Source organism: Lissotriton vulgaris, chromosome 7, assembly GCF_964263255.1.
Source record: "Lissotriton vulgaris chromosome 7, aLisVul1.2, whole genome shotgun sequence".
Classification (NCBI taxonomy): Eukaryota; Metazoa; Chordata; class Amphibia; order Caudata; family Salamandridae; genus Lissotriton; species Lissotriton vulgaris.
Window position 1 is genome coordinate 601849486 of NC_141695.1, and position 23093 is coordinate 601872578.

The window sequence follows — 23093 nt, forward strand, 5'->3', positions numbered from 1 at the left end:
TTTGATTGAAAATTTATTGTGTTACTCCAGGAAATCCATCCAAGAAATGCAAAAGGACCATGAAGACCAACTTCAACGGCTGAAGCGCCTGAAAGACCAAGAAATTGATGCAGTAACCAGTGCTTCCTCTCACACCAGGTACCCATGTTTAATTCCAATCCAACCTGTTTCATACCTCTCATACAGTTTTCAGGGTTCCCTCTCCTGCTAGACCGGGCTCAGTTATACTGGCAGAGATTGCAATCTTTCTTTTTCAAGAGAGCATGTGCCCACTTGTTATGCACTCTCCAACGATCCCCTCACAAGAAAGAGAGGACTGGACACCTCACTCATACCACAAACTTCTCTTTACAATTAAAACTGGGCCTAAAACTCCCTGAGCACACATACACTCCCTTCCACCCCCTTTCCTCTCACATGGGGGACAGGGTTTAAAATCCCAAACACGCTCTATCCTCAGCCTAGCTGCACCATAATTTGTTGACCCAGCATCCAGTCATTTTTTGGCTGTTGGTTATTTTACTGCCAACATCCATGAGAGGAAATACACATGGATGAGAAAGGAAGTTTCATCATAAGATTCCTGTAATTCTACATTAAATGCTCAACTTCATCCTGTTTAGATAGAGATCAGAAGAGAAAGGAGAGGTCAGAAAGATAAAGAAAAACTGGTGGAAGAAAGGGACTAAATAGCACTAAAAAAGAAGGATAGGGACAAAACCAGATAAGGAGCGAGAAAGGGAAGGAAAAGACGTTCCGTGGCCTCTATACTCACCTATTCACCTGCTGCTTAAGTTCAATACTGCACACATTTTATTGAAGGCAGGATTGGCCACAAACAAACTTTTAGATTCGGGTCTATGTCATGGGTGTCTTCCGGTGTTAATCCATCAATCCTCAGCATGGAGAGATTCACGAGCAAAACAGTTTTTACTTCGGCACCAGTTAACCAAGCAAGGGAGCAATCCCCCCTAAAGCAGCAGATATCAACCTTGGAACGATCCTTAGTAGGCAAGTTTATGTTATCCAAGTCCACACCCGCTGGCACACAAACTCAGGCCATGGACTCCAACGAAACTAAACTACTGTTAACACCAGAGTACACCTCTCAAGGCCCGCACAACATATTAAACCGCAGGAACATAATCCAGCTCTTCAAATCAAACCCAGACCTGTGCAAGCTGGAATCAAAAGACATCATTGCCATTGAATTCAAACCCACCACTGGCCCCCACATGGGAGTATCAACCTTAATAACATTAGCATCTAAAGCCATAAGGGAACTGGTTCAATCAAAAGCTGACCAATTCAAAAACTGGGGGATAATTATAGCAATGCCCCGAGTTCCCCGATATCCTTCAATACTTGCTCCCAGCAAGGCCTCAGTTTTAAGCACAAGCCATACCCCTTTTTCAATTTTAAAGTCAGCCAGAAGTCGCTCCGTAGTAGCCAACGATGAGTGCAGTGAAGCTCAGCAAACCGCCAGAAGCGCAGATTGGTCATGCCTGCCAGCAGCCTTTTCCCAAAGCAGGACCAATTGAAATAACACGGAACACAGTCTAACAATCTGCTCCTGGAACATCAACGATCTTTTGTCAAAACTGCAATCTCCGGACACAGTCAGATTCTTCAAAAAACACAACATCATCTTTCTCCAGGAAACCTGGCTATCAACAAGCAACCCACTCGAAGGGTATCTGGAATTTACACTGCCAGCCACAAGGCAGAGCAAGTATGGCAGACAGCGTGGCGGGCTGTCTATTTACGTGGCCTCTAGATTGTCAGTTCGTATTAGACACCTAAAATTTGATCTTGACTGGGTCACTGGCATCTTGGCCGACAATCTTTCTTCAGAGAACAAGCTACTATTGCTAAATGTCTACATCTCTCCATGCCCTAGCGAGCAAAAATCCAAACTGGACCGCCTGATTGAAATCCTATGTAACATTTTAAGCACATACGGCAGTATACCATGTCTAATCTCTGGAGATTTTAACACCAACCTTTTCCTACGACCAGTTTGAAGACTTAGGAATCACCTTACCAGCGGTCCCCCCACATCTCGCCACACAAACATTACCGCCCGGTCTCAGACCATCCAAACTGGGCGAATACGCAGTTCTACAACTCAGCAGAGTAGGCTACATAGTATTAAATGGTCGCTCATCCACAGATACCCCTCCAGCCTGGACAAGAACTAACGGGCGATCCCACTCATTTCTGGACTTCACATTCACAAACAGCAAAATGTTCACCCTAATTGAGTGCCATCACATCGCAGCACTTGGGGAAAGAGACCATCGACCCCAAATAATAACATTATCCCTCGATATCCCTCACCATCACGCACTTGCTCACACTACATCAGACTGTCACACGGAGAATCTAAGACGAATGAAATGGTCGTCAAGCATTGTACCTACTGTCATGGAGAAATGCTGTCATCTTCTATGTTCAAAAGGTGAAACAGACGTGCCTATTATCATTGGATGGGAAGCGTTTGTGAACAGTTTATTAAAAGAATTCCAGATCAAATCCCATTAGCGACCAGATCCACCTCAACCCTGGATTTCTTGCGCAACAAAAACGCTAAAAAAACAAAGAAATGCTGCTTTGCGCGGGATTAGAAAAAGCCCTGGAAACGTAATTTTATTCAATCATTACAAACAAGTTCAAAAAGCATTTAAGGCATCTGTCCATAGAGACAAACAATCAGCGACAGACAAATTCTGGATGAAGTTAGTCCACGCTAGCAAAAAGTCCAACACAAAGTTATTTTGGACCCTTGTGAACAGAGGCCCGCTAGTAGGCAGAAGATGCACCACCGCAAACATATGTGCAGACGACTGGGCTAAGTTTCTATCCAACCACTTCAGAGAAAACTCAAAGTGGGCAAGAGCCCCCTAATCTTCAATTGACATTCAAATCCAGGCCATCATCCACCGATGATTATTCCACAGGAAACACTAGGCCTACTACCAAGGCTGAAGGTGTACTTGAGGAGTCACGAAACGACTCCACCCCAGGACCACTGATGACTGATGGAATTTTAATAAACAACATCGTTCGGATTATCAGGAAGGGCAGGTCAGATGGGGCACCCGGCCCTAACGGACTACCTCAGGCCTTGTTCAAATCAGATGAAACGTTATGGTCAGGTCTCCTCACACCCCTATTCTCACACTGCAAGCTCAATGATCACATACCGGATTCTTGGAAAGGTGCCATCATCCACCCATCTACAAAAGTGGTAAAAGCGACGACCCAAAATACTATAGAATGATAACTCTCCTTGACATTGAATCCAAACATTATGCCAGTATCCTACTAGAAGAACTGACATCATGGGTTGAATTAACACAGCGTCTTCCCTTCAACCAGACCGGCTTTGTAGCTAAGTCAGGCACAACCAGCAACTTACTCGCATTATCCGTATTGATGGAGAAGGCCGACGTCCGTCGTATGCAACTGTATTGACTTTAAGGTTGACTTTAAGGTGGCTTTCGACCGAGTGCCACGCAGCCGCCTATGGCAAAAATTGGTCCGCTGGGGTATACCGACGGCCCTCCTACAAGCCATCATCAAACTCCACACACAGACCTGGATAAGGATTAAGTTGGGCGACGGGTCCCATGTCTCAAAAAAGATCCAAACAGGAAGTGGCGTCAAACAAGGATGCGTTTTGGCTCCCCTTCTTTTTAACCTGTTTATTTCTGAACTATCACCCATACAAGGTCAACTCCCTTCCACCCCAACTGGACGGGACCTCCATCAGCAACCTGCTATACGCTGACGAGCTCGTGTTATTGAGTCACACAAAGCTTGGTTTGCAGAGGCTTCTTGACGAACTTCTAGCTTATACATCTGAAAACGCCCTTGAATTGAACCTGTCAAACAAAAATAATTCATTTTAGCAAACAGAAGCAGCAGAAAGGCAGGTGGTTCTTTAATAACAAAAGCATCGACACAGTACCACACTACAAATATTTAGAAATTTTTCTTGATTCCAGAGCTACTTTCACCAAACAAAAAGACACCATCAAGGCTAAGGCACTGTTGCTGGAGGTTGCGTCGGCAAAACTCTCAAAACACCTACTAGGACCAAGCCTAACCCCTCTGCTCAAGGTGATGAAGGCCAAGATCACAAATTCTCTATCATTTGGCCAGGAGATTATGATGGGCTCAGCAAACATCGTACTTAATAAATCAATCACCAGAATCTTCAAGCGAGCATGGCGTTTACCGAGGTCTTCATCTCCGGCACCAGTCAGACTAGAACTCGGTCTGCTAGACCATAACGGTGTCGAGTCTGGTGCTTTCATTAAGTTCTGCAATAGACTGCGTAATTCCAGGGAAAATAGTCTTGAGATCAAACTCTGGAACGAAATATCGACCAGTGCCTCCAGCCAAAAACATCCGCACCACTTGGACCAATCTCTCCAGCTCCTTGGAGTCTCGGAATACCGGGGAACAAACCCCTCAGAACAGGCATTGAAGAGCGTAATTAAGCGAAGCGTTCGATCCTGGTCCTTCCACTCCGACAGGGCAAAACTATCCAGAAGGAAGCACGCTTGGGCTGTCGTCTCAGACTATAAACCGGGAGTTGAGTCATCCTATCTATCAAGTACTTACTCATTCTTCTGGAAGGCAAAATGTATGGCCCTAAGGCTAGGCGAATGGCCCTTTTTAAAACATCTACCACAACGGCGGCGGCTCAATCACAAAATCGAATGTAGGGAATGCGGCTACCACTCCGAAAGCCTGGAACATATAGCCTGCGCATGTCCCGCTCTGTTACATGACAGAAGGACTCTATTGCGAGCGGAGTGGATTAAATTAGGCGCTCGCACATGTCATCAGGCAATAGTGGCAGCTATGAACCAGGAAAATATAAAGCTGAACATTCAGTTTACCAAATTTGTTGCCAGAGCTGCAAAAATGTTGGGGAAAGAAAAGGCAGCAATTCTTTCGCCGGTTGGTCCAGATATCATCCTGGAATAAAAACTCAAGTAGCCGCTGGTCCCCTCCAGCAAGGTCCACATGGACACCGTGTTCAGCATTTCAAAACCAGCTGTCACATTGACTTGTTCCCCTCTTTTAAATCTTTTTAAAACCACTCCGTGACTGCCATGTTACTTAATGAGCTTGACCTGTAAAAGATAAATGCACATTCCGACAATTTTTAATTGTTATCTAATTGTATTGTTAACCTATTGCACTACTGTTGTACTAATCAAAGTTCCTCCTTGCTCCTTTTTAAATTAACACATGTATAGGTGAATTATATGGTCTTAACATTTTTGTTATGATTTTAAGTATTCAAACAATAAACTTGAATTTAATTTGAGATTTAAGTGATAAGGCCCAAGACAAATGCCTGTTACAGAGTCCCTGTGTAAGATGGGGGAAGGTCTAAGAGAAACAAGAGAGACTGCTTCTGATGTCGTCTGAGTCTTCAACTCTAGTCTCTTTTTTTCTAATCCCCATCAATGTCCTTTCAGGACATATTAGAGGATTTATGTAACAAGTTCAAATGGTTAAGGGCTTGTGTAAATACAACAAGTTTTCATTTAAACAAAGACTGCTTCTCTAGTGTTTCGCTTATTGCATGTTCCACTGACAAATACTATAACTATACCCCTGGGGTAGCAGGAGCCCACAATGCCCCCTCCTCCTCCTAGAGATACAGGAACTAGCCCAGAATTCAAAGCAGTCACTGATCTGATAGAATGGTTCATGGATAAGCATCACTCTCAGTGCAATTCAAAGCACTGGTATTCAGATGCACACCAAGTTAACAAATAGGGCAGCCAAGCAGTAAACGAGGAAGGGGAGAACTAGGGCGCAGAAAGAACAACGAAAGTGAGGAGCAATTAATGGTGAGCATGGATTAGGGGCAGTGTTAGCCCAACAACTTGGAGAAGTTGTGCAGCACCAGTCTGTTCCCTGTGTTTCTATTAATCTTCCCTGTGACTTTCTAGCTCAATTTCTTATTGGGAATTCCTATTCTTCTGAATCGTTGTGAAGTGTATCTGGCCCTGGTAGTCCCCCTTTGCTCCAGCCTCTAGCCAGTTCTTCACACCCTCCAGTCTTTCCTTATTTTTGTTCATGGTTATTTCTCGTTATGTAAAGGAAATGGGCATTGTATTCTAGTGATTATAGCAGGCTTGGATCTTGTCGGAATAATTCTGTGATTAACTCAACCCTTTTTTAAAGTCTTTACTAAATTATAATGCCTAATTAGATCATGGGGAGAAAAAGAATGAACATCAGACTGAGGGTTTGCAAGCTTGATCTCTTTTTCTGTAGCATCGGAAAAATCTGCCCTTGTTTTTCATAAAACTTCAAAACAAAGATTGAAATGTTCTCAAGTCCTACAACTCTTTTCAAATTGTTAAAATATGAGTTTATTGCGGTCTTCTAGTCCTAAACAGAACAGACGAGATAGGGCTTCAGCTCCCTGCAATATTTTATTAGGTCACTCTCAAGTCTGAGATGTTGTAGAAGGCCATCTCAGAATGTAGATTCGTGAATTTTGAATGAATCTCCTGCTTCTAAATTAGCAAATGTAGAATAGGTTCTTAGTTGTCAAATTTAAGTGCAGTGAGGAATCCAGTATGACGGTATTCACACCAGGTGGACATGTTCTACTCACAGATTGCCTAGCTTCCTTTGTATCGGACAATGACAATTACTGTTTCTTCATAGATTTTGTCTTCCGTAGCAAAATCCCCTTTACCAGTTGAACCTGTATACCAGTTTGTGATGTACTTCCAAGCAACCTGTTTTTCAAGAAGTTACTGATATTTTTGGCATGATCATCTACTTAACACCCTCTAGATTTTGCATCTTTCAATGGCACCAGCACAAGTCTTGAACTTCTTTTGCTTCCACAGTTCCTTAAGGTAATGCAATTATAGGAAAAGTCCCCAAATCGTTTTTTTTTTTTTTACAAAATGTCCGCTGCTGCAATCGAGTAACATCCCATGGAGCACCAGAAATACTTGCACTGTTTTTTTATCTTGGTGCACAATCATCAACAGTTTCTCCTCTGTGACTTTTGTGGCAGCAAAGTATCGCTTTGCCAAGGGCAACAACATGTCTTCACCAGTCCTGCAAAGTTGTTCTTAGAATTCGCCCTAGCAGTGACCTTTTGTGCATACAGGCTGCCTTTTATCCTACCTGGCGTTCCAGAATTCAACATCCGAGCTCAAAAACTGTTTTATATTTTAAACAACAAGTTGGATTTGTTTGATAGACACAGGATTTTGTCTTTCAGGATAGCTATTTTTACATTTTTCCCAATGATTTCAAAGCAGAGCTTGTTTCATGCAGGCTAATTTTATTTTGTATCTGTTTCTACTACGCTAACAACAGCAAATAATCGACTGCAATTATGGTGGCCTTTTGAATAGGAGAATGGATACTTCTGTAGTATTCCTTGGAAATGTTGATTTTGCAAATGTTTACAAACTTGCTACCTTGAGATCACTGCTCTTATTCTGCTAACAGAACTGCATGGATTCCAGGACTGACACTTTTCTTGAGCTTTTGGTTTTAAAACATTATTGGTACTGCTACAGAACCTGATAAGACACATGGGATCTACAAAACCCCCAAAGTGAGAAAAACATTTACCTGTGCGCAAACATCTAGCAAGTGGAAACTAGATAGAGGTTCATCCATATGGACTATTCAAGAGGGGTTATAGGACGGAATTGAGTGGATAAATCAGTTTACCAGTCTCGCACTAGACTTGGCAGGGGAAGAGGGATGAGATTAGCTGGGAAGAGCACTTTGGACAAAAGACACTTTATCAAATATCTTCTCGCACTTGAGCGTTGAAATATGAGCTATGGTGGCGTCTAGACAGAGTAAAAGAGCTTAAACTTCCACCTCATTGGCTAGAGTTATGGTTGTTTCAAATAAGGAGGATATGTTACTGAACAAATTACATTGTTACACACCTATGGCCATTTTAACACTCCATACTGCTATTTTAATATAATCGTGATTCCCAGCCTGAAGAACGGAGAATGATTCAAGCTTGAATATATAAAAGATACCAAGGTTGGAGAACTGGAGTTACAAGTAAGTACCTAATTTCTTCCCTGTTTCGAAGAAAGATGTAAGTCTTTCTCTGATTCTGGATTTCCACCCTCTCACCGCCTTTCTGCGCAAGGAAGAACTCAGGAGTCTCATGCTAGCCCATGTTCTTTTTGTCCTGGATCTCGGAGACGGGAGATGGATATGTTGGACCTGCAGGATGCCTATTTTCAAATTCTTGTCCGAAGATCCACAGGTGGCACCTGCATGGGCCATGATCACTTCCAGTGAGCTGTACTTCCTTTTGGACTCACCAGTACTTATTGCAGACCACTTATAGACAAAGGTGAAATACTAGACTAGACATTGTTGCTGCTCTCATTCATCCTGCCGAAGTTGCACCTGACTCCTTTACAGAGTCTCCTTTTTGTCTGAGCCATCCTGTATTCAGTGCACTTTCAGGCCTTGCCTCTGGACCATTGAGTCCAGGACATTCAGGCTATGATCCCGGTGTTTCAGCCTCTGTCCTGGGTCTAAGTGAGGATGGTTCTGAGGCTTCTAGGCCTCCTACTCTGCTGCATGTTGGTTGCTGACCATGCTAGATGGCACATGTGGGCTTTGTAGTAGGATCTTAAGTTTCAGTCTGCCCAGCATCAGGGGAACTCGTCAAATTCCATCCAGGGGGCTCGAAGGAAATTGCAAAAGATCTGCAGCGGTGGCTCCATGGAAGAGCAAGTGCACATTCCACCAGGAGCATGGCATCAACTGCAGCAGTCTGTGCCAGTGTGCCATTGAAAGACATCTGCTGTGCAGCCTCCTGGAAGAGCAGGCATATGTTCATGAAGCATTACTGTCTTGATGTGTATGCAGAAGCTGACGCAACAGTGGAGTTGGTGGTCCTGGGAAACTAGGACCGGTTTAGGGCTCATCAACTAAGTACAGCTTGGTTCCAGTGCCACAGTGTGCACAGGACCCACGTCTCGTGCTTCAGTTTATGGAGGACCTGGCTTGACAGTTCAAGCTGGACTGTTCCCATTGGAGCAAAAATTGGCTCTAGCCATGAACTGATGTTATATATAAAATAGCTTTAAACGTTAGGAGAACTGCAGTCCTGAAGGACTAATGATGATTGAAGAAATTGGGTAAATGGGTAGGGATTGGTTTTCATTCTTAAAGAGCCACTCATTTCCAGATGTTTCAGTAAGTTCTTGATTTTTTTTTGTCTTCTGTAGGACTGGTACTGAAGATATGTGCCGATCAACTAGTGGGTCAATTGTCAATTTGAAATCCCTTTACCATTGGAATAATATGGGAAAGAGAGAAAATCTTTCCTTGTCAGTCCCAAAAATCGCAGCATCATTAGCATCAAGAAGTGTCAGTGGGGTGGGGGAAGAGTATGCGGCGGGGTCTCGCCAGCTGCAAGATGGCTTAGCGCTGAGCGAGCTCTGCAGGCCGAGCCGTTTCATCCGTCATGATCTGCCATCAGAGGGAGTCATCCAGCCCCTGTGTTGATGCCTGACACTGCGTACCTACTCTGCTGCTCAGGGGGCAGTGGCGGCTGGTCACAATTGAAAGTGGTAGGGCGTAAAAGTTTTAGATGAGTGCCCGGTGGAGAGTGAGCCTAGGGTATGAGCCTGACTGCTATAAGAGGGACTTATCATCATTTTTGTAATCCCTGCAACAACCCCCCAGAACTCAGCTAACCCCGTCTATCATGATTCAGATGCTGATGCAGCCGCTGTGTAATATCTGAAAAAAGTCCAGGTGACGATGGCGAACACTGCGGGAGTCAAGATGGCGGGTTGAAGCCGCCGAGTGAAGGTTGCTGCATGGAGCTGCTCCGCCGCGAATAGATACGAATAGATACGATTTGCTAAGAAACACATCTAAACTGGCTGATTTTGATAGCCGTTGAAGGAGAAGAGGAAAAACAGAGAAGGCGCACCGGGAAATACGGTAACAATCTCGGCAATCGGGACTCGGAAACTCACCGTTTCTTACACTGCTCCGTTGTCACTCCGCTGTTGCTACTGTTCACTACGCGACGAAAATCAATGCTCCGGATTCTGCTTCACCGCAGCGGGGGTTTGCTCCGCTCCTGGACACTCGCAAGGGTCTGCTTCACTGGCGCGCCGGCGAGGCTGGCTGGTGGGGCGTGTCCTGGATTCTGCCTGCCTCTCCTGCAGCTGAGCACACACCCAACGCTGCGTACGGTGCTACTGACGCCGAACTGTTTGGAGCTCGCGGAGCCGATGTCAGCAAGAAATACGCGGTCTGCAAGGAGCCGGAAGATCTGCAAAACAGTGAAACAAGGGATTACAGGTACGATGGCGGCAGCTGCGGCGGCAGGCGATTTAAATGTATTACAAATGGAGCATTCAGCGAAGCTCAAATTAGCCACAGGCGATAATAGCACTGGGAGCGCTGGGAGAAATAAAAATACCAAACAAAGACTCGCTGACATGAATGAATTAAATATGGGATCAGATATGAAGCCCCGCAGAACAGGAATGGAGGAACGAGTAAAGATTCCGAGCCAGAGTCATTAGCTGAGTTAGAGGCAAAAGAGCAAACAGGTAAAATTAAAGAAACAGCTACCAATGTGAATAAAGCCTTGTCAATTACTACTATATCTTCTGCTGAGAAAGTGGAAATCATGGGCAAAAGCAAGGGTTCGGATAAACTCTCTAGAGTCAATAAAGTAACTCTATCTCCAGAAAATCAGTTGAGTACTGGGGATACCGCAATAAATGAAATTCAAACTGATATGGAGATAACAAGTGAAGAAGGGGCCTCTGAGATGAATGCAAGCCAAAAAAAGATACAAGATATAATGCAAAAAAAGGGGGAGGACACTGTGGAATTAAACACAAACCTCAATCCACATTCAAATAAAACCAAAACGAAGGAGAAAAAGACAGAAGATGGCTCTAATCAAGAAACCATCGAATTAACAGATGAAGATTCCAATTTAGAGTATGAGGAATTAACTGATGAAGACGAAATAGATGGAAATTCTAAAACTATTTCTAGTAAACCAACCGGCTCGAGGAAAACTAAAATGAAGGTAAAAACCAAGCAAAAAAACATGACTCTTAAATCATTAATTAGAGAACCAGCTGGAAATAAGAAAAGTCGCTTAATTGATGATAGTCCATTGAGAAGATGGATAGGGGCAAAGGGTGGTGTTAAGAACATGGCTCTAAGACTTTCTGGTACAAGTCCTGAAGATGTGCATAACTCTCAGGGGAGCAATAAAGTAAGCCTAACGGATTCCATAACGGACTTCAAAAAGAAACCATCACTTGTAAACCAAGAAATAACAACTCCTACAGGTGAAACTAGAGCTGACTTAACTAATGAGAACAGAGAAGGGGCTTCCTTGACAACCACCCTTACTACTATTGATAACTCCGAGGTTCATGAATCGATGGTCATTAACTCTCAAGTCATAGCTTCTAACTCCAACAGGACAAGTGAGGACTTGGATTGCATAATATCAAGTTTGAAATTAACTAAAACCCTATCAGCGGAAAATTCAGTGGACAATTCAGGAGATCAACTTGAAATGCTAAATATAGCGACTGAGGAAACAAACATGAATACTTGTCCATTGGAAGCTAGCAAGGCTCTGGTAAAGAAAACAAATATGGATCTCCTTAACTCAAACCCATTGCCGGATCATACACGCACGCAAGCACAAGATACAGTAGTATTACAAGATCCCTCAAAATCACCATCAAAAACTATATCAATGGAATTATTTATGCAAACTCTAGTAGAATTAGAAGAAGGTGCCAGTAAGACTGATTCAACAGTAAAACAAAACTCATCATGGGTTTCTAAACTAGAAGCTAAAGTTGAGGATTTGGAAAATCGGGCTCGGAGACAAAATCTCAGGCTATTTGGAATACCAGAGGAATGGAGGGGACCGACCCGAGATCGTTTCTAGTAAAACTCTTTCAAAGAGCCTTTAGTGATCTATCGGACTGGGACTGAGATTCCCAATTACAGAGAGTACATAGTCTGCCTTTGTTCCAAAAAAACAAAAACAGTAAAAAACAGTAAATTTCCTAGATCTTTTTTGATATACTTTGGGAATTTCCTATTGAGACAAGCTGTTTCACTTAAGGCCAGGCCGAACAATCCTGTAACTATTGATAATCTTACCTTTTTTGTGAAATCTGACCTAAGCAAAGGTACAATGGATAGAAGATGGGAACTTCGGAAAATGATAGATGCTTTCAAAAACCTAGGGTGCATGGCCTATCTCCAAGAACCTGCACGTCTCAAGGTTATACGCAATGGTCAAGTGTTTTTTTTTACTGATCTCGGAGCGGCAGAACAAGCTCTGGAAAAAATCTCTTTGGAAAAAGAAAAAGAAAAAGAGGACAAGTGAACAAAAAAATTAGTACTCATTAATAATGACACTATTTCTTTCTTCTGACCACTTTGCTAATATAATAACTAAATAACCCTTGGCCTACCTTTTTCTTTACTCTCTCACCTCAATTCTTTATCTTTATTCTCTTTTCTTTTTGAGTGCGGGTTTACATATACTCTTCTTTTTCTAGGTGTGGTCAATTATAGACATAATATTAAGTGGCTGGGGCAGTTTTTCATGTAAGCTCCTTCACTACGCTGCCTATACAGCGGCAGCAGAAGATAGAGGTGTGCTCCCCCCAAGGGACGTGAGGGTGTGTGGGTAGGGAGTGGGTCTTTGCAAGGGAGGGGGTGGTAAAAGGAGGGGGGGAAATGTGGAAAAAGCTTATTGCAAGATTCGATTATGTGTTTAAGGACATTAACAAATATGTGGTTAAAAAAAAAAGGTATCAACAGAGGGGAATCAATTATACGGGAGAAACTTTACGTTATTCTAAATGCATAAAATAAGACTATTAAGCTGGAATGTAGATGGTCTAAATAGTAAAAGTAAAAGAAACTTAGTACAAGAAGAGATTAAAATGTATAATCCTAATTTTGTGCTGCTCTCAGAAACTCACATTAAGTATCAGGACAGAAAACTGCTTTCTCAGATGGGTTATCAATTGGTTGTATGTTCTACGCTGAATGCGACTATTAGAGGGGTAGCCATTTTAAAACAAAGAGGAAATCGATTTGATACAATTAAAACTGCTTCAGATGCTCAGGGCAGGTGGGCAATTGCACAAATGCAAGGTGACAACAAAAAATTTGTATAAGTCTGTGGGTAGGTTTTTTAAGTGTTCAGAAATTTGGCGCTCAACTTCTTACGGTAAAGTATTAGCTTGTCGTAGCATCAAGGTAGGTGCTTCTTGGTCAGAGGAAAACCTTAACCTCTGTAAAGAGAAGTGGTGCAGCCACCCCCCTCTTATATCAATTTGGCAGGGAACCAGAGCACACTATACGTTTTCAAATGATATTTTCTTCATCAAGTGTTCATTCATTCGGGATAGATCACACCAAATGTTCCAACCCGGTCCTTATCGGGTAGTTTTGTTGTGTTGTGGATTTAAGGCACTAATCGGTATTTCCGGGTGCCGTCAGCAAACTTTTAGGATTTTCACAGTGAGTAAATGTCACTAATTGTGTTCAGGCCGTGTTCAGCCCGTGAGTCAGCTTGTAAAGCTTCGGTCTCCAAGTGCGCACAACAAAACTACCCGATAAGGACCGGGTTGGAACTATCACCGGCTCCCCGACCACGCGCCTAGATCAATAAGATCAGCCCTGAAGAGTCACAGCCACATGCTGTGATGAAACACGTGTCGGCTTAAGTGACAGGTACAGTGATTCCCGAGAGGTGGACACTGTTTATGAATAAAATCTTTTGAAAAATCTCCATTTGGTGTGATCTATCCCGAATGAATGAACACTTGATGAAGAAAATATCATTTGAAAACGTATAGTGTGCTCTGGTTCCCTGCCAAACAAAAAATTTGTACTATGTGTGGTATATGGACCCAATATTGATGATCCCAAAACATTTGAAGAATTAAGTATAGAGTTACTTGAATGGGAGGGAGAAAGCATAATTGCTGGGGATTTTAATTGTGCTATTAACTATAAAATAGATTCTACCGGGCAAAGCAACTCTAATAGAATGCATAAAGTTAGATCAGCAATCATAGAACTAGCAAGACTAAACAATCTGAAAGATTTATGGTGTTCTAAACACCCTCTGATAGCAGGCTACACCCATTACTCTGCGCCGCATAGATCCTGCTCTAGAATAGACATGATATGGGCATCGGATCAAATAGTAGATAATTGTGAAATTGAAATATGCCCAAAAATTACTTCAGATCATAACCCCCTGCTACTTGAATTTGTAATAAAAGATCAAAAAAAAGAAACACGAAATTTTACATTCCCAAGGTACCTTTTGGCTGATACTAGGTTCATAACACTACTAAACAAACACATACAAGAGTTCATACTACTAAATATTAATTCGGCTAGCATTAATACTGTGTGGGATACTTGCAAATGTAGCATTAGGGGGTTTGCTCAACAATATATACTGATGTCAAATACCAAGAGTCGCCGAGCTAATAAGAGAATTAACTCTACTATATTGCATACTGAACAACAACTTGCTGACGCAACGCGACACTCAAAAAATGATATCGATGAGATCAGATTAAAGCTAGCCGAATTACAGGCAGGATTAAAAAAAACCTTAAGAGAAAGATATAGTGCAAAAATACATAAATATAAATTTGCTCAATACGAAGGTGGTGATCGTATAGGCAAAGTACTGGCCTATAAAACTGCGGACAAAAAAAACAAAACTAAAATCAAGGCAATAATAGGAGCAGATCAAGGCACTTATGAACAAGCAGATCAAATATTAAATCAATTTGTTAAGTATTACCAAAATCTTTATACCCCCGATAATATACCCTCTAAAAGCACAACAACACAATACCTTAATAAACATTTAACAGCAGAAAGGGCGTTAAATATAGAAGCTCTCCAACAATTGAACTCAAAAATAACGTAATTTGAAATAAAACGTGCAATTGACGATCTACCGTTAGGAAAGGCAGTTGGAGAGGATTGTTTGCCTTTGGAAATATATAAATCTTGTGCCCAAGAACTACTACCACTGCTAGAAAAGGTGATAAACTCAATTCTTCTATCCAAACAAGCACCATCATCTTGGAAAATCGCTAAAATAATCTTCTTTCTCAAAAAAGGCAAACCCGAAAAAGAGTGTGGTTCATATCGCCCAATTTCTTTGCTTTATTCAGATGCTAAAATCTTCTCTAAAATCCTCGCCAACCGCCTAGCCCCTATCATGCCCGATATGATTAACTCACAACAGCATGGCTTTGTAATGGGTAGAGACACCACCGCCCATGTAAATATGGCAATTACAACATTTGATGTGGCTGAAACTACTCACACCCCACTCGGTATGATCATGTTATATGCGGAAAAGGCATTTGACCGAGTGGGGTGGGAATACTTGTGGGAAGTATTAAAGAAAATGGGAATATCTGGTTCTTATTTGGATTGGGCAAGCTCACTATATGATGAACCACTGGCTAAGATAAGCTATGGGGGTAAAGATTCTGTTAACTTTAAGATAGGAAGAGGAACAAGGCAAGGTTGCCCCCTTTCCCCATTACTTTTTGCTCTTCCTCTTGAACCCTTTTTAAATGCACTAAACGATCAGGCTAATATTATTCCAGCCAACCACAGGGAAAATTTCCTGAAACTAACTGCTTTTGCCGATGATATCGCAATATATACTACAGATATAAATATAGCAATGCCCGGGATTATCAATGAAGCGGACAAATTTGGGAAAGTATATGTGTAGAAACTTAACGTGAGTAAAACCCAAATTATTGTTAACTACACCCCTGATGAACCTATATATGATATCTGCCAAAAGGCTACATATTTAGGAATTAAATTAGCTGCTAATATGGGAAAAATACTAAACTTGAACTACGAGGCTTTTTTAAAAGAAACTACTCTAAGTCTTACAAAATGGCATAAAATACCGCTCAGTCTAATAGGACGACTTAATTTGATTAAAATGAAGGTTTTATCCAAACTACTTTACCTATTTAGGGCTATACCATTTCAACCGAATAAACTCTTCTTTAAAAAACTAGATGGCATATGCAGCAGCTTTTTATGGGGGTACAAAAAAGCACGAAGGGCTATTAAATTACTGAAATTGCCAACATCTAAAGGGGGACTTGCTTTTCCGGATTTTAATCTCTATTTTCTAGCCACCTTTTTTCGCCGAATAAGGAGCTTAATAAAGAACGAAATTCCACTATTTTTTCACCAATATATGTTAGGTTCTGATAGTAAACAATTCTTACTTCGCGCACACGACCCAAATTACTTTAAAAGGGTTAAATTCAAGACGGCCAAGCACATCAAAAAAATTTGGGATCAAATTTTGTTTATTGGCAAAAGCTCATTCTTCAATGCCGAACTTAGACTCTGGAACAATCCCGGTCTTCCTGGTATCTTTTCTGATGGGACAGGAAATCGATGGATTAGACATGGATTAATTACACTGGGAGACCTTTATGGATCAAATGGTATGTTAGATTTTGAAAGCCTGAAAACAACAAACGGTATAACTAATGATATGTACTTTAAATATAGACAAATAAGAGATTTCCTTTATAGTAAAATGAAAATAACGGAAGTTACTCAATCGGATTTATTGGAGTGTATATATTCCAATAAAACAAAATCACTAATAAAATTGGGCTATCAACACTTAGTTAAGGGTAAGTGCGACAATACGATTAAAATTGCATCAAAATGGTCTGGTAGACTCAATGTGGATATAAATCCGACACAGATTGCAACTGCACTATCCCATCTAAACAACATAGTACACTCTTCCAACCTTAGATTGCAACTTTATAGAACAATTACTGAACTTTATTATACACCACAAAGAATCTCTACCTGGACACAGGGGAATACAGCATCAGATAAAACTAAATGTCCAAAATGTGATTTATATGCGGCTGGAATTGAACATATGCTATTTTCCTGTCCCGTACTATCTACATACTGGAACGGAATAATGGAAATCCTAAAAAACAAACAGATAACAACCCCGGTACTATCTGCACACTTAGTTTTACTAGACATTCAAGAAATCAACTGTCTTAATAAAGATCTTATAACTATTCTTTTTGCATGTGCAAGATTAGTTATTGCAAGAACATGGATATCTAAAGATCCTCCTAATGTATCAGAATGGTATGCTTTGATTAGCGAAATAAGAACTATGGAACTTACATTAGCTAAACATAGAGGCCCAAAAGCCTCTAAAAAAAAAGAAAAGATTTGGAAACATTTTTTTGAACTATAAAAGTGGAAATTTCTATTTACCAATGACTATCTACTATTTTGTGCATTTCTCTCAGCTAGCTAAAAAGTACTTCGTTTTTAATGTACGCTTTTTTTTATTATTATGTCTTATGTCTTATCTTGCAATAATAAACATATGTAAAGCAAAAAAAAGACAATGTCGAACACTGCACAGAGATGGTACCCTCCTAACCACCGAAGCACACACCGTAATGGACAGGCACACAATGCATGCACATGCAGGTAATTAGCCAGGTCGGTAACAACAAAATAAATGGAGACGATTTACAGCCTGAAAACAAGGGAGATATGCAGGGAAGAAGCCCAAAGACAAGCTATGTGACCCAATAATACCACCCACCATGGATGCATTGAGAAAGTTGTATGCATGCAAAATAAATGGCATATGAAGGTGTGCCTGAATAAACAAAAAACGGAATAAACACATTTATGAATGAAATAAATAAAGTTACCAAGCAGGAAAGAAACAATTTAAATGCTAGTTTAGAGTGTGAGACTCCATACCATTCTATCTGCTGTCAGAACATTTCAATATAAGTGACATCACACAGCTGGGCACTTACCAATGCTAAACATCCCATCCTTAAAATACAATAATCTGCAATAAAACCAGAATCTCTGGCAAAACAATCTGTGTGACAACACCATGTTAATCTTTAAATAATTCTCACTCTGGTATTTTAGAAGAAGCCCTGGCGCACACGGTTGTGTAACTGTGGAATGCGGGTTACATTCCACTCGCTCAAGAAACGGAGGTTCTCATACACTTAACTTCCTCACACCAGTGGCATCCACACCGTTCAGACAGCAGCTGCCATCAGCAGATGTCCACTTTTCTATTCCTATTAATCCCGTCAGAATCACGGTTCTTTCATGGTCTATCGTTTACCTTTCACCAGTTTGCCGCTTGTCTGGAAACCATTGAAAAGGTCCGATTTTTTTTTTTTTTTTGAAAAACATTTTATTTAATGCAGCATCGGTATCATGACAGTGGTTACATATTCAGGTTATAATCATATATTTAGCAGGTGATTCACAATGAATATATACTCAGTTATGATCAGGCAGACAGTGCATCAGTTCCACAACCATAAAGGCAGAAATAGATAAGGCGGGAAGATAAAACGGACTGATTACATATCTTTCGGCAACAGAGCTGCAATTCATAATGTGCTTATTGCATTTCATTTAAATACCTAGCGAATATATCAATCTATTTACTCCCTCGAGGAGACTGCCCTGCAGCCCCCAAACGTCACCAAAACATTACACAAGACATGAGGGCACGGCCGGCATTACGGGTGGTGGGGAAGCGGGATAAATAAAATAAATACAATTTAAAAGTCAAACTTACCTTCTTCCCGCCTTCACCGACTCCGGGACTCCACCAGATTACCGCCAACGCCGTCCAGTTCTCACTTTCGAATTCCTCGTCGTCACGCAGGAAGGATGCAGGCAGCCTGCCTCCACCACAGCACAGCGCTGTGATTGGTTCGGCCGGCTGCCCCAACACCACGTGATTTCTCTGTATGCTGCAGCATACAGAGAGCAGGGAGAGTGGGAGGGGTTACTCAAGGGCATGGGGGGAGCGGCTTTCTTAATACAGTTAATACTGTCTGTTTGGACAGCCTCTGTGAGGCTGCCCAAACAGACAGTATTTACAACAGTGGGAAAGCCACTCCCCCCTGCCCTCGAGTAACCCCTCCCACTCTCGCAACCAGGAGGAACTTCACAGCGCTGTGATTGGTTCGGCCGGCTGCCCCAACACCACGTGATTTCTCTGTATGCTGCAGCATACAGAGAGCAGGGAGAGTGGGAGGGGTTACTCAAGGGCAGGGGGTAGCGGCTTTCTTAATACAGTTAATACTGTCTGTTTGGACAGCCTCTGTGAGGCTGCCCAAACAGACAGTATTTACAACAGTGGGAAAGCCACTCCCCCCTGCCCTCGAGTAACCCCTCCCACTCTCGCAACCAGGAGGAACTTCATCTTTCTCGCTGTGTGAGAAGGCAGTTCTCTACAATTTGTTTCAGCCTTCTCGCACGGCGAGAAAGCAGTGGGGCGGCGCCCAAACGCCCCCATGGAGGATCCGCCTCTGCTCAGGGGGCCCTTAAGGCGACTGCGACTGGGGCATTTTGGACTTGGATCACGTCAACCACACTCAGACGCCTGTGCTGGCCTGGCCTGGCTGGCGGTACCTATCCAGCCACTGCTGCTGCAGGCACCTACCTGGCGCTTCCTTGTGCCCGGTCTCCCTCACGCCCTGTGCTGCGGCTCTGTCCTTCCTTTGTCTCCGGCTGGCTGCTGTTGCGGGAGATGCGGCCTGGGGCGTGCCGGAGGCCTTTGCTGCTCCGGGCCTGGCCGGGACTCGGCCGCCCTGTGGACTCTGGCCTATGGCTGGAAGGGGCCTGCTTCTGTGCACCCAACTGGATTCAGTGACCGCGGCAGTGACAAGCCTCCCACCTAGGATCACCACAAGTAAGGCTGCCGCGTTTCTTCGGGGCTCCCTTTACTGACCTGCTAGCCTGCTCCACTGCCTGCTGCCGGTGAGAGCTTTGGCAGCCGCAAATTCCAGATCTCGGCAGCCTGCTTCTCACAGCTGGTGTTCGGAGCTGGGGGCTGCGCTCTGCAGGTCCTGATGTCACTCCTGGCCCTCTTGGGGGTGACTGTGGTTCACGGACTGGCCGTCTGTATCCTGCTGCTGTTTGCTCCTCGGCCCGCGCACATTTCAGCCTGCATGCGGAAGAGCCTGCTCCCGGGGTTTTCCCTCCTCCTTTCCTGGCCGGCGCCGCATACAGTGCCACTGCGGTCAATTGGACTTCCTGTTGGCTCAGGCTTGCTCACTTGCTGCCCCCTCGTTGGGGCACTCTCTGCGGCCTAATCTAAGCCAACGCACAAGTGCTTGTCCTGATCTGACCTGTGGCACTTCCATCACACACCTGTGGGCATTCCTAATCCTCCGGCTGCTGGCCTCGGACCGACTAGCGCTGTCCCTGCGCCTCACCTGAGCCCGTATTGATCTTCTTGGGGAACCGCTGCACTACATCTCTTTTGGCCTTTCCTGGTCGGACCTGCATCCAGGCTGTGGACCTTCTCTATCATCGGCAAATCCTTTGGACTATACAGATACCCCATCGCCTTACAAGCCCATCATGGGGAAAACTGACACTAGACAACGCAAGATTACCTTCACAGGGCGGGGGGCTGTCAGAAGTGGTGAGGCCCCCCGATGCCTGTGAACAGTCCACTCAGACTGACCCCACTGGGGAACGGGACGACAGCCTACGCGCTATCCTCCTAGAGATGCAATCCAGTTTACAGTCATTAGGCCCAAACATAGACCACTTAACAGCCCGCCTCGACCAGGTCAAACAAAGGGTGGACTCCCAGGATGCCCGCATTGTTCAGCTCGAAGCTAGGGTCTTGGACGCCGAAGACCCGGTGGCGTGGGTGCGCAGAAACTCCTCAAAATGGACTGTTAGCAATGGGGGTCTCTAGTTGGCAATGGTTTGCACCTTGTCCAAGTAGGGACCCTTCCTTCTAGTCAGGATAAGGGAGTTGCACTCCTAAAATAACCCCTGCTCACCCCCTTTGTAGCTTGGCACGAGCAGTCAGGCTTATCTTAGAGGCAGTCTGTAACGCATTTGCACATTACCTTCAGTAATACAGTGTAAGCACTGCAAAAGTACACCACACCAGTTTAGAAAAATATCCAATATTTTTATATACTTAAGACCAAAAACGATAAAAATCCACAATACAGTACTTAGAAATCATCCGTTATCACAATAACCTTGAAATAAAGTTCCTTGAAGTCGATCGCTCCGTCCGGGGCTATCAGGGCGTCGTGAACAAACAAATCCAAACAGTTGTGGCTCATCGGCGCCTTTAGAAATGTAGGGCGTTTGTGAACTCTCGTTGTGCTTACCGAAAGCACGGCGTCCGCAGGCGTTGGTTCCGGAGGTCGGTGCAAAAGTCATCGGCCCCTTGAAGTCACACACGTTGCAGATTGAACTCCTTGCGGTTGAAGTCAGGAGCGCTGGCGTCGGGTGCTGCGGTGCGAAGTGCGGCGTGTGGTGCCCTCAGGTCGTGGTACGAGCAGCGGCTCAGTGGGGGTTTCAGATGGTGTAGTCGGTGAGATCAGGGTTGCGCTGCTCGTCGCGGTCATTGCTGAAGCGCTGTCATCGGCTTACGAACTGGAGTCGATGGTGCCGGCGTTGGTAGGCCAAGGCTGCAGAGCGGGATGAGGGCGGCTCGTTGGGTAACCTTAGGAGCGGTGCCCTCGAACCACAGTGCAAGCAGCAGCGTCAATTTCGGCGTGGAGCGGCATCATTAGGGATACCAAGGCACCGTGATGAAAAGCGGCGATGCCGAGTGCGTTGCCCACAGGTCGCGGTGCGAGCAGCTGCTCTGTGGTGGCGTCAGCAAGCGGCGGCGGTGAGACCAGGGTCGCAGTGCAGCGTGCCCTCTGCGGTGCCTTCAGGACACAGAGTCGGCAGTGTAGTTGTAGACTATGTCGGGTTGCTTTTTCTTCTGTTGCAGCACACAACACATGGTTCCCAGTGTTGAGGGCAGAAGAGCTTGAAGTCTTTGCTATTCCTGAGATTTCTTGAACAGGGGGCGCGCACTACCTCAAGCCCTTGGAGAAACTCACAAAAGTAGATTGCAGAAAGTTCAGTCCAGTCCGTTCACTGCCTAAGACAGAAGCAGCCACTACAGGCCAACACAGCAAAGCACACAACAAGGTGCTAGTTCCGCCTCACAGCTTCTCCAGCTCTTCTTCTTGGCAGTCTTCTTGGTTCTAAAGTTCAGAGGTTAGGGCCCTGCTTTTTATAGCCCAAAAACCACTTTTTAGAGCTTAAAATCCTTTGTCCTCTCAGGCAGAGAGTGTCTGTGCCCAGCCAGAACCAGTTCTGTCCTCTCTGGTGCAGCTTTCCAGCAGGAGGCGGAGACAGCATTGTCAAAGGCTGACTGGGCCTATTTAGGTGCAAGTGACAACTCCTCCCACTACTCTGAATGCAGCCCAGATCTATTCAGCCCATTGCTGACCCATCTAGACTCTCTGGAGCCACAGCTCCTCCCCAGCCCCTGTCATCCCAAAGCCAGACAGTCAATAAACATCCTAGCAGAGGCACGCTGGATGGCTGAGCAAGAAAATACCTACTTTCTAAAATTGGTATTTTCAAACATAGAATGTAAAAATTACCTTCACTGAAAGATACATTCTAAAATGTATTTCTCCACCTTGTTCCCAGGGCCAGTTATGTTTATAAGATGTTATAAACAAACTCCCCGTTCTGTCCTATGGGAACAGGTAGCCTTGCAATAGTGAAAAACCAAATTGGCACTAACTCACTATCAGGATATGCCACACACACCAGCCAATGTCCTATCTTTCACATACACTGCACCCTGCCCACAGAGGTACCTTGGGCCTACCTTAGGGGTGACTGACATGCAAGGAAAGGGAAGGTCAGGGCCTGGCAAGTAGGTACACTTGCCAAGTCGACATGGCAGTCCCAGACGTCACATAGCCTCTGCAATGGCAGGCCAGAGTTACATTTACAGGCTGTTTGTGTGGGTGGCAGAATACAGTACTGCAGCCCACTAACAGTATTTGATTTACAGGCCCTGGCACACTCAGTGCACTTTACTAGGGACTGCCACATAAATCAAATACGCCAATCAT

The 23093-nt window shown here is 43.9% G+C and overlaps 1 protein-coding gene across 1 annotated transcript in view; it reads left to right on the forward strand.

The window, feature by feature from the left end:
- FBF1 (Fas binding factor 1) overlaps positions 1–23093 on the forward strand; it is a 615519-nt gene that overhangs the window by 427563 nt on the left and 164863 nt on the right. Inside the window, exon 22 of the mRNA XM_086930722.1 lies at positions 31–138. Within this exon, the coding sequence (XP_086786848.1) occupies positions 31–138 (108 nt within the window). The remainder of the gene's footprint in view (positions 1–30; positions 139–23093) is intronic.